This window comes from Paralichthys olivaceus, chromosome 21 (assembly GCF_024713975.1).
Source record: "Paralichthys olivaceus isolate ysfri-2021 chromosome 21, ASM2471397v2, whole genome shotgun sequence".
NCBI lineage: Eukaryota > Metazoa > Chordata > Actinopteri > Pleuronectiformes > Paralichthyidae > Paralichthys > Paralichthys olivaceus.
In genome coordinates this window covers 12,898,353-12,910,427 of record NC_091113.1, presented here as the reverse complement: position 1 = coordinate 12,910,427, position 12,075 = coordinate 12,898,353, and the positions used below count along the sequence as shown (strand labels likewise).

Here is a 12,075-nt window from a genome sequence, read left to right as displayed (position 1 = left end):
TTTAATTTTATACTTCGATTTATTGTACACAATATTAAAAGAAAAATTAGTAACAGATAATTTAAATAACCACAAATGAACTGCTACATGGTTCCCTAAATATCTGGAGCACCAAAGTAGTTGCTTACTTTCCACAACTTTGAAGATAGTGATTTGGCCCAAATATTGGTTAAAATGTATAATATGCTCTACCCCCTCTCAACAAAGAATCAATGTTTTTCAATTCTTCTATTTTATTCAAGTCATTACTTTTTTTCTATGTTATGTATTGATTCATGGAACTGCTGTGGTTCATTGGAAAAGTACACATAGATGTCTTGTTTTGAAAGTAAATCTCAATTTCCTGTCTAGCTCTCATTGCCTTGGATAACCTTGACAAAGATTAAAACCTGAAAAACCTTCTTGTGACTATAATGAAATGCATCAGGTATCCAGATTTTATTCTTGTTAATATTTTCATATAATTAGTCATATTATATATTTGATATATTTGTTCCATACAGAGCAAATGTGAGTCAACAATGTATAGAAGTAAAAACGAAAATATTAAAAGAAATAAATTAATATCAAAATATATAAATGTAAAAATGAACCCATAACTTTCTTGTTTCAGGCATAGACTATACACAAACGGATGACATGACAGCTCCCAAAAGTGAAGCCCAACCATCTTGATAGCCCCCTGGTGGCTGGCTGCAGTGTTGGTCACAAACCCTACCTCCTCCATGTTAGCAGGTAGCAGTCAAATTACACACCAAATACATTTTTTCCCATAGTTTCTGGCAGTTTAGGTAGTTCTTATCACACTGATGACCAATGCCTTTGGCTCCAAGTTATATCAACAGGGCAAGATGGCAGCACCCTTATACAGGATACTTTGGCTTTTGGCCCTTGTACAAAGAGAAGAGGTGGAGATGCGTCATCCATCTTTATATTAAGTCTTATGTGCTTTCATGTTATTAAAGACTGATGAAAGCTTAGTTAGAGCTGCTTTAAGAAATGCACTGCACTGCAGGTTCTTCCATTTTTCTCCAGGTATGTGTGTCGCTCCACAGACTTTATCTGCCTGGCCTCCTGGTACAATGTCTGCAGTAATCCAGGAGAAATCGATGTGTGGACACAAGAACAATCCACCCCCGCTGGATCCACTGCGAGCGAGTGGGAGGGATTATGATTATTATAAACGTCACATCCTGCTTTTGCCTGATTCACCACCAGGATTTGTTGTTGTTGTGAACACGTCTGTGCAGAGAACCTCCTGCTGTGTTGTGCATGTGTGTAAGGCAAACTCTGGGTAAACTATATTATGATACGTTAATAGATCCCTCTTAATCCCTTACACTTGTCTTTTAAAAATCAAATTAGTGAGACATGTGCAGTACTATATATATTGTAATTTTTTGACACTGTGCTCAGTTATCTCATATGCACCACCAGGATGTTCACTGTTGTGCTTTAGGGTGACATCTTCTGTCTCTGTGCTCTCAGGGCTGGTGCAGTGCGGGCCTCATGACGACAAAGGGAAAATTATAGGTGTGAGGGAGACCCTGATGAGTTGTGAGGTTGAAGGAGTGCCACGAGAACGGCTGCAGCCCCCCCTGTGTCGTCGGGCCATTTATTGCCTCCGCGACCAGCTGCAGAGCCATCTGGTAGTCTGTCACCTGCACCGTGAGACAGAAATGAGCAGAGAGGGCACATCGGAAGAAAGTGCAGACATTTAATAAGGTTCAAATTAAAAAGTTAATACTGTACACATCTAGGATGATATCTCTGTTGCCATTAATGGAGTATATATTAAATCAAACCTGTGTTATTAAAGTTTGGTTTACCCAGTGTGGGTTTAATGCAATTTTCAAGGTAGATTCAAGAGGTTTATTGTCGTAGAAATGGTAAGGATTCAAGTCCTCTGAGAAAAATTGACAGCTTGAATTCTTCACTTATCCCATGAAAAATCTTTACATCAACTAGATGAATGGATGCTGAGTTTTGTTCAGACATTTATTGCTCCCATGATGATAAATCAGAAGGACTTTGGTGATGCCCAGACTCTTTCAATCTTGCTCCAGCGTGCCATTTTTGGTTTAAAGTGAAATGCCTTGAAACTGTTGTACAGATTGCCAGTAAACATTGTTGGTGCAAGGTCATTTGTGACGATGGCAGGCGACAATAACAGGCCAATAACTAATGAAAAAAAAAGGCAATAATATTATCCTGAAAAAATTGACCTCTGACCTTAGTGTCATAGCAACCTCCCGGGCGTGGCTTCCTTGGTCTCAGGTCGTTACGGCAACAGATGGTCTTACATGGATGGCCCTTAGAGTAGGGGTCTCTCTTGTAGTCTGCAACAGAACCAATCTGACTTTTACTTGAGCTGCTTACATTTTGAAATCAGCAACAATATCCTAAATGATTTGCTTGTATTCTTTGTCACATCTTTAAAGTGCCTTGTGCTCAGGAAAATACATAAAATATGAGGAATGCAATCAGGGGTAGCGTTCTACTTACTGTTGTATCTCATGATGTGTTTGAGGGAGTTGAGGTTCGACACCTTGGCCTGGTCCCTGCGGAGGATTTTGGCCCGGGGACAGAGGTCGTAAGAGAAATCGACTCCGTATCTCTTCCACATCACGCCGTACCCGCTCAGGTTGTAGATTTCAGCATGAAATGGTATGTTGTAGGATGGCCAATAACCTGCAAAGTGTAGCACACTGAAGATGGAGGTGATCCAAATGTGTTACCACTTCCTCCCACTATCCAGAAATGAAGCCAAAATATCATGGACATGAGCGTTAATTTGGCATGATGTTTTAGTTTGATCCATGTCCCGTCTGCTAACATGGAGGAGGAGGGATTTATGACCTATACATTGTAGCAAGTCTCCAGGGTGCATTCAAGATGATTCATATTGTATATATACTACACACAGTCTATTGTCCCCACACATTTAACAAACACCTGTAGTAGCACACAAACAGATGTAGATGCTGTTTGATTCTTACCCCTGCGTAGAGCTTGAGTCTGATCCGAGTGCATCACCTTCCCAGGGATCTGCTCCACCACAGTTAGAGCTCCTTTCTGGATGCTGTGACCCAGAGAGACCCTGCTCAGGTCCAACACCATGTACTGGCTGTTATATGTACCTGAAATACAGTGTCAACATGCTCTGTTTCCTACTTATGCTGACCCAACTAATGTATCAGTCAGAAAACCAATAAATCTATATGTGTCTCCTTCTCCCTGGTGCTTCTGAAGTAAATACCTGCAAATCTAATGATCCATGGTTCATGTCGGCTGATGGGGACCATGGCAAACAAAATCATAGCTTAACATTGGGAAAAGGATCATTCATTGTGAGCATGATGGTAAATAGACTGTATTTATAATCTAAATGGAGCTTTTCTAGTCTCCGTGACCACTCAAGGCACCTTAAACCACAGGCACACACATTCATACAGCATCTATTAGACACCAGTCATATACCCACACAAATCAGGGGCAAAGTGGGGTTCAGGATCTTGCCCAAGGTATATAAACTGGACAAGCCAGGGATCGAACCACCAACCTTGGGACGACCCGCTCGAGTCACAGCTGCCCTGATGGTGAAATAATTTAACTACAAAAAACAATTTTGCAAGTACAGGCCCAATGTTATTGTGACTGCAGACTCTTATGTCTTATTGATAGAAAACTTGTTGAAGTGGGCTGCTAGCATTCAACTAACACAGGTAAAACAACATGTATGTGCCTGAGGGACTGGTGAGAGGAAAACCGTTTCTCGTCCAGGAGTTACCAACTTGTTCAGACAGTAAATCCCACACCTAAATCTACTGGAATGAAATGAAAACACGGGGTGAAGGAACTACTACCACAGTTTGGCAGGACGGTGAGAAGGAGAGCAGAGAAGGGCTTCTTGAGGATGAGAGGACTGTCAGTCTCAAGAACACTCTGTCCTCTTCCCCTCTTCCCTCCCATGGCAACATGACGCGAGTCGATCAAAGCAGCTGCCCAATTAACATGCACAAGTGCTGTGCAACAAGAAGGACGATCTGTTTTGAGAGTCTGCTCCATCTCGATGGAAATTCACCTCGTGAATTCTTACATTGCCCGGGATCCAGTCCCAGACCTGTTTCAAGTCTCATTTGTTCTTACTGCTCTGTCCTGTGCCATCACTTGACTCAAAACCACTAAAGTTTTAGTAGACGCATATTCTCCCTAGCAACCAGTGCAATGACGCACGGATAATGAGGATGCATGGTGACTATCTAAAGAGGTAAAGGAGATTCAAAGACAATCTAGATGGAGTGCACTCATAATTAAAGATATGCCATCATCAACAGATCAGTGGCTAGACATATAATATATAAATCCATATAGTACGACTGAGCTCCTCACTCCTCACAGACTCCTCAGGTCTGCCAGTCCACTGTTCCAGAGTCCAGGTCCCAGACGATCAGATCAACTGACTCCACTGCTACTTTTAAATCTCATTTCAAAGCTTGAACAACATCATAATCAAAATAGTTATTATTATTATTAATGTGATTATTATTAGTAGTAGTAATGCTTCACATTTTGTCATTGATGTGGTGTTTGATATGTTTCAGCAACAATGCATGAAAAAACAAATCCTTCCTCAACTCTAGAATCCAACAGGATTTCACCTGAGTTGTGTTTGGAGAAAACCTGCGCCCACTCCTGTCCACTGTGTGCCAGGCTGTTGGCCAGGCGCACCCTCTGCCAGGCCAGCAGGCTGCGAGGGCTGAGCCCGGAGAACAGGGAAGCGTTGAACACGCCGATGGATGTCTGAGTCATCAGCAGGCCGCTCCCGAGCAGGTAGAAGTCGTCCAGGGACATCAGGAAGCCTGGGGGAGGAGGAGGAGGAGGTGTAAGAGGAGGAGTGGGAAGAAGTGGCGGTCATTTTGAAGCCGTGGGCAGAGGAGGTGAGAAGAGAACAGTATTTTGAGACAAAGATTGAAAAAGGAGGGGAAAGTAAACAGAGATGATGATGAAGTCATTTTTTTATCCTCAGGTTCAACCCACAGTTTGCATAACCGCTACAGTTCCGCAACTAATCTCCGTTTAATTAGACTTCACACTCCCACTCCACCACATCTCTCTGGAAATATCACAAATTTTGTTCCTCTTAACTGCTGTATTAAAATGGAATTAACAAAACGAATTATAATGGGAAGAATATTGTCTTCCCTTCTGCATTAAGGCCATTGTTTGCTGTGTATGCTCAATGTTTATCAGTTTAAGAGAGAAAGCCGCTTAAGAAGGATGCAGGGGTCAATCTCCACCTCCACTGGCAGCGGTTTGATTCATCTCTTTTTTTTTAATATGAAGAAGTGTTATCCTTGGCCTCTCGGCATCTAAAAATAGCACTTTAAAACCACTTGTGTTCTGATAGCAATGGAGCCTTTAAGAGGATTTTTATGGCTTGGGCCACTTGATAAATCTTTGCCCACAAAATTACTCAGCCTCCTCTGTCGACAGTGAGGGAATTAATTTCATCACGGCTCTGTTTGGGTGATCACACTCTGTGATATACGTTTCTTTGCCATAGACTATAAGCTGTGTGCTCAGCAGAGGAATTATGCAACTGGGCGACTGTTCATTGAGGATTTGGGTCAAGTCCTTGACATCAGTGTTTTTGTTTCCCGAGAAGAAAATGACACTGTGTGGATTAAGGACGAGCAGTTCGCCTCATCTTAGAGCTTGTCGAACTCATTTACTGAGAGAACAACATGTCAACTTTCTCTCAGGAGAAAGTGTACATTCTCACACAGCTCATAAGTGTGTGTGTGTGTGTGTGTGTGTGTGTGTGTGTGTGTGTGTGTGTGTACCAGGATAGCTGCTGAATGACATCCTTCCCGTGGCAGTGTGTGTGTCAGACACCTTGAAGTCCCAGTGTTTGTAGATGCGCATGGTGGCAGCATAAGTGTACCAGCTAGAGTGGCCGAACAGCAGGTTCTCAAAGCCTGGCAGCACCTGACACCCAGAGGAAACAGAGAGGGTAAGAATTCTATCTATCTATCTATCCATCTATCTAATTCTAATTCCAGGAATCTTTGGTCTACAACTTCATATTGTAGAATATATTGTCATTAAATTCTTTGTAAGTATATTGACAATCAGAAACAGCAATCAGGTGTCTGTAGTTAAAGGAAATATGAAGAAATAAAATGTTATCCAAATGTAATAAAGCAGCCAAGCTTCCCCCTGAATGGGTGTAGGTGCTGGCCCTCTGCACTTATTGACAGACTTTTAAGAAGAGGGAACCTCATACATAAAGACTCGCAATGAAGGCAATTAGGCCTCTGTTGAGCTTTCCCAAGTGCTCCCTCACAGTTTGAGCCAAACGAGCTTGGCCTTACCTTTATGAGAGCAGTGCAGTGGCCCATTCCTGGCATCCTGAAAGTGCCGCCCCCCTTGGAGGAGTTGGCACGAGGTGTCAGAGCTGGGACCAGGTCCAGGAGGTCACCAACGCCATTCAGAAACTGGACTGCAAACGCTGACAGAGGCTGGGTGGGAAGGAAAGCAGCAGAGATGAGAGATATGATACTGTGTCAACTCTTTCTCCTGCACACGTTCACACACCTCTCTGTGTCTGCTCTTGGCCCACTGTGCTGCTCCAGCACGGAGTCCGTCCAGCTGGGCCAGGATCAGTCCCAGATGCTTCCACAGGGGGTCACGGTTTCTCCTGAGTTTCACCTGCTCCCTGGCCCACCGGTCTTGCGTGCTGTGGATCATTTGAAGAAGGCCAAGAGGCAATTTTCTGCTGCCTGATTTTTGCTTTGCATCTCATTTTTGCATTTTGCATTTAAACAGATAATAGGACAGTACCTCAAAAACTTCTTCAGGGGATTCAGAACACTGTCATTCTTAATCAGCTGAGGGTACATGTTGGAGTAATGAGTGAACATCTGTCTGCAACAAAGAAACCAATAAGTACAGCTGGAAAAAAAGATTTTCCAAATTACGAGCTACTTTGTTAAGATTTTAGTTTTAAAAACGCAATAACCCAACCCAGTAATGTATAATGTTCATATCCAAATTAAAATTGAAGCTTGAAACTGAAGCAGCAACTATCCCTCCAGAATATAACAATCCATTGTATTTTCAGTTGCTGATCAGTTAGGAAGCAGTGAAATGATAATAGTTTCTTAGATTCTCTGTGTTTATATGACTTATAAATGTGGAACACAACAATACGACATTATTCCGTTGATGACGGCATTTGAGCTTCCCATCCAAGAAAAGGAAAATAATGCAAAACAATGTTGTACTTAAATAGTTCAAAAAACAAACTCATCATTCATGTTAGATAAAATGTTTTCTAGTACCCTGTGATGGGGAAATCTGTCTGAAAATAAAAATTTATATTACACTATATTCATGATTTTGGGCAGTAACCGATTACCAACACAGGCAAATCTCTCTTTGAGACCAAAAGTACCAAATTGAACTTGAATTTGAGGTGTGGGTGACTTTTTAAAACTTTATCAATCGACAATGAACCAGTATTCCTTGTTCACCCAGCAGTGAGGTAACCCTCCAGGTAACCAGCCAGGAAGAAAGTGGTCTCGTCTTCCTGTGGGATTCCTCCATGACCTGCCCGGATTTCCAACATGCCCCATCCAGAGATGAGCAGAGTATCATTGAAGTATCCGTACGCTCCCCCATCTGTCTCCATCGCCCCCTCCTTCAGGATCACACTTTTCTGGGCAGCATCCCAGTTAACGGTGGCCTCTCTGAGCTCTACCATTGTAGGAATAGGGACAAGGTTACAGGGCTGAGGTTGGATAACACTCATTATGTAAGATAATGTTGTGACACCAATAACATCAGGAAAACAGTTTTTACTTAGCTGCTCTCTGTCACAAGACGAATACATTTTAATCTCCTTGGATTGGCACATGGGTTCACATTGATGAGTGCACAGTAGTTGTTTTGACACATTATGACTTATTGTTTGAAGCTAAAAAAAAGTAGGTAATGCAATGTTTGCACCTCATATCCATTCATCCATAGTAAACATACACAAAACCTTATGAGGTACACAATGACAGATTACTGCACTGGTAAAGTGGTCAAGTACCCAGGTTCCCTCGGCCATAACGCATAATAAAGAACAATAAACCTTTTTGTTTTAAGAATATCAGAGTAAATGATATTTCAAAGGTGTTGCACAACTATGAAATTGTTTGAGGGTTTTGTAAAATGAAATTGTATGATGTTACAATGACATAGGTTAAAAGATAAATGATTGAAAGATAAAGCATCTGATCACATTCCTGAACTCCTCAATAAAAACTCAGGGCCTCTCAGGTTCCAGTTTACAGGTCCTGAGGATTGGTGACATAACGGCTGACTTCAGAGCTCTGATTCTGACAAACATTATTAATCGATATCTGTTTTTTTTTTTACAGGGATTAAAAAAACCTCTTAAGTAGTGATGATTTACACAATGGAATTTAAATATCTGTAACTAGATATTGAAGTTCCAGCTGAAAACTGCAGTGTGAAGGAGCAAGAAAACCAGAGTACGACGGAATAAATGTCCTGAATGAGCTGATGTTTGAATGGAAACTGAAAAATGAACAAAAGAAAGAAAGATAATGGTAAATTGCATTACCTGCAAATTTCAACAATTTAAACATCTAAATCTCAGCTGCTTTTCTACTTTCTTTTTTTTTAAAATATTCATACTTTTTTAAATAATCACCTTTTTCTGCACTTTCGTTCTCTTGCTCGAAATGAATAGAAAGAGGAGTTCACCTCTTCAAAAACTGTTCATCCTTACATTATCACATCATCCTCACATCCCTCTTTATCTTCTTTTTTTGCCATCACACATTTGTTCAGCTCCATTCAACAACTCAGCAATCACTCTGCAGGAAAAGTGTTACTCACGGTGGGTTTGCACTGATGCAGCCAGGGTGATCAGCAGCACGCGCACTCTCTCCATGTCGGCTGATCTCTTCCCTGCGATCCTCCACCGTCCATGTACTTCAGTGAGAGAATGCTGCTGTGATCACTTCAGTGTGGAGTGATGGTGATGAAGTTCGATTCCTCAGCAGCCGTGGAAACACTGATTTTTCAGGACGCTGCAAGATGTTATGTAGATGTGATAAATCCCGTTATAACGTTTAATTGATTTAAAAATCAATTGATGCTACGTGGTGGCATAAAGAGATTCACCCCAGATGGGACTCGAACCCACAATCCCTGGCTTAGGAGGCCAGTGCCTTATCCATTAGGCCACTGGGGCTAAGTGACGCTGCATTGGGTCAGCATCGAACATATCAATGGGTCCTGATTATTCTTATTTAAATCAATTAAACGTTATAGTCCAGATCTGTGTTAAAACCTGGATTTATAAACTAACTGATTATTTAATACGGAGAAAAAAATGTGTGATAATAGAAGATTAAAATGATAAAGAAAAGAATGAAGCCATCACCATGGTGATACGTTTTATGGATTATACCATTCTCTCCCCTCAATAGGGGTTTTTGTGTTAGTCTTGCTTACTCTTACCACAGACACGTACATGTAAACGCTGTAAACAGATGATCAAAACGCTTAGCAGAATGATAACACGTATTGATTTGTATCCCTGCACAGCTACATACAATAGATTTGTAAAGAAGTCATTCAACATTTCAGATACGGGTCTGTTTTACAGCGATGGGTCGGTCGCGCCTGCGCAGTAGGCAGCGTGGTTTTGTTTGTCTGCTCGTGAGTCCGTGTCGCCACGTTAAGAGTTTAAACTAATAGTCTGTATGGAGGTAAATATAATAACTGCATTCTCTCAGTGACACAGCAGCTACTAACCCTCTGTGAGGCAGCCGACAGGTTCACTTAAGTGTCAGGTATGAAGAGAACTCCCAGCTAGCGGCGGTTAGCCACCTAGCATTAGATTAGCGGTGTAGTAGCGATAAGCATGTACTGTGGCTGTGTGGGGTTGTTGTCTTACGACGGAGGATCAAGGCCATTTCAAATAAAAGATACCAGTCTTCTAGATTAAAGACGTGATTTAACCAGAAAGCGTCATAAGTGTGTGAGACTAAAGTCAAAATGTTACGAGATGTAGTTGTAATATTATGTCATGTACATGTCATTTAGAGCAGGAAGGTCAGAAGATCAGCCTGTGGAAATAAGGATTGTGGAGCATGTTAAATTATGCTTTAGTATATGTTTCATTAATAACCAAATACTTCATCTTTCACCATCATAAGTGTCAGTACTTATAAATGAATGTTGTTAAATTATACTTTAGTATAGATTTCATAAATAACCAAATACTTCATCTTTTCATCATCATAAGTATTAGTACTTAGAAATGATTTATCAAGAAACTATATCCATTCTGAATAAAGAACCACAGACTTGAAGAAATTGCCTCTTTGTGAGGAGTAAATATTTGGTAGTGGTCTCGTAATATTATAACTTTCCTCTTGTTAATTTTTATCTCGTAACATTATGACTTTTTACTCATTATATTGCCTCTATTCTCGTAATATTATAAAACGTTATTCAATTGTGAAATTATTCTTGTAATATTATGACTCTTCTCAACTATGAGCTCATTTCTCTAATAGAATGATTTAATTCTCAAAATCTTAATTTCTTTTCTGTAATATGGCCTTAATACTCTGTTGTATTGTCCAAAAATACCAATTCTACAATTAATGAACCATCTCTTATGCAGAACCTCAAAAAATCACTAAAGATGCCGCTCTTTGGGAACACGTTCAGTCCGAAGAAAACACCTCCCCGCAGATCTGCTTCCTTGTCCAGCCTTCATACGGTGAGTCCAGAGAACCTGTGTTCTCTTTTAAACAGATACTGTTTTAATGAGTAAGTACAAATGGAGATCACATCCTTAAAGCTCGTTAATAGATCTACACTGATGACTCAGGGTATGAGAGAGAGAGAGAGAGAGAGATAATTGGTTGAATTTTCGAGACATCTGAGATGATGATTATACAATAGTAGTTTTACATTGTGTTTGTCATGTAGGTGCACAAGCAGGTCACTGAACTGTGGTTTCTTGCTCATCTCTTTCAGTTGGATAGGTCAACAAGAGAAGTCGAGCTGGGCCTTGAGTATGGACCTCCTGTGATGAACATCGGAGGCCAGAGCTGGAAATTTGAAGAGGGACAGTGGATAACAGGTAATAGCTTTGATGACCTCAATACGGACTTATGCAGATTCATTGTCTGTTTCTGATAAACCAGTGTTGTATTACACTTTTTCATTTATTTGAACAGAATCTGGTGAGAATACATCTGGCAGGGAAGTACAGAAGCTCAAGAAAAGAAATGTCCAACTGGAGGAGGAGAACAACCTCCTAAAACTAAAGATTGAAATCCTCCTGGACATGGTGAGAGTTGACTCATGATGCAGTGACCTGAAATAAACTGGTGTTTATCATTTGTGACTGGGCTGATATATATTATCACCCTTTGGCTCCATGACAATGCTTAATGTCTTACTAAAGCTATTTAATAATTGGTGTCTAATCTTTCCCTTCTAGTTGACAGAGACGACTGTAGAGTACCATCTGATGGAGAAAGAGGTGGAAGATGTAAAAACACAACATCGAAGGAAGAAATGACTGTTAATCACACTGCATTTTCATCAGGAAATGCACTTTCTAGTTCTTATTAAACATGTCCCTGTGAACACAATTCTAAAGATACTGTGCATTATTAGAAAATATATCTGCCATTTAATTATTTAAAGTTAATGGTCGATGTGCTGCCATCCTCATTCTCTTCTTTTCCGGATGTATCAAGGTTTCATTTTCTGATTCTATTTACTTGTTTCATTTATTGCCACAAGATGGCAGTCATGAATAGCTAGAAATTCACATTTTTACAAGTTAAGCTGCAAACAAGATGCTTTAAAAAAAAAATATTTGTACTTAATCAATAGCCCTTGGAATCTGTTAAATATTTATCAAAAGTAAAGTGTCACCTGCCGTCCAGACTCATCAGGTGACTTGGGTTTTCTGCGTGCCTTTTTACAGTTCATGAAGCTGGTAATGTCACGGGTGATGTCACA

The 12,075-nt window shown here is 40.6% G+C and overlaps 2 protein-coding genes and 1 non-coding gene across 6 annotated transcripts; 1 reads left to right on the top strand and 2 right to left on the bottom strand.

Annotated features, from left to right (window-relative positions):
- Positions 1–414: 414 nt before the first annotated feature.
- On the bottom strand, positions 415–9,702 carry plbd1b (phospholipase B domain containing 1b). 3 transcript variants are annotated; one of them, XM_020083110.2, is made up of 11 exons: positions 8,917–9,702; positions 7,539–7,761; positions 6,847–6,930; positions 6,601–6,742; positions 6,378–6,524; positions 5,847–5,991; positions 4,662–4,862; positions 3,000–3,140; positions 2,506–2,691; positions 2,233–2,339; positions 415–1,661 (listed from the first exon to the last, which is right to left on the bottom strand). In XM_020083110.2, the coding sequence occupies exons 1-11, from the start codon at positions 8,969–8,971 to the stop codon at positions 1,485–1,487; spliced, it is 1,608 nt and encodes a 535-aa protein (XP_019938669.1). In that variant the 5' UTR covers positions 8,972–9,702; the 3' UTR covers positions 415–1,484. The 3 variants fall into 3 exon arrangements, with proteins under 3 accessions (XP_019938669.1, XP_069373147.1, XP_069373148.1); XM_069517046.1 differs by lacking the exon at positions 8,917–9,702 and having other exon boundaries at positions 1,341–1,661; positions 7,539–8,064; XM_069517047.1 differs by lacking the exon at positions 8,917–9,702 and having other exon boundaries at positions 1,341–1,661; positions 6,847–6,926; positions 7,539–7,780.
- On the bottom strand, positions 9,202–9,274 carry trnar-ccu (transfer RNA arginine (anticodon CCU)). Its single transcript has one exon. It is a non-coding gene; the product is annotated as a tRNA-Arg (tRNA).
- Positions 9,673–11,699, top strand: cby1 (chibby 1, beta catenin antagonist). 2 transcript variants are annotated; one of them, XM_020083117.2, is made up of 5 exons: positions 9,673–9,794; positions 10,718–10,816; positions 11,077–11,182; positions 11,280–11,392; positions 11,546–11,699. In XM_020083117.2, exons 1-5 carry the CDS (start codon positions 9,789–9,791, stop codon positions 11,624–11,626), a joined length of 405 nt encoding a protein of 134 aa, XP_019938676.1. In that variant the 5' UTR covers positions 9,673–9,788; the 3' UTR covers positions 11,627–11,699. The 2 variants fall into 2 exon arrangements, with proteins under 2 accessions (XP_019938676.1, XP_019938677.1); XM_020083118.2 differs by having other exon boundaries at positions 9,737–9,878.
- Positions 11,700–12,075: the final 376 nt, after the last annotated feature.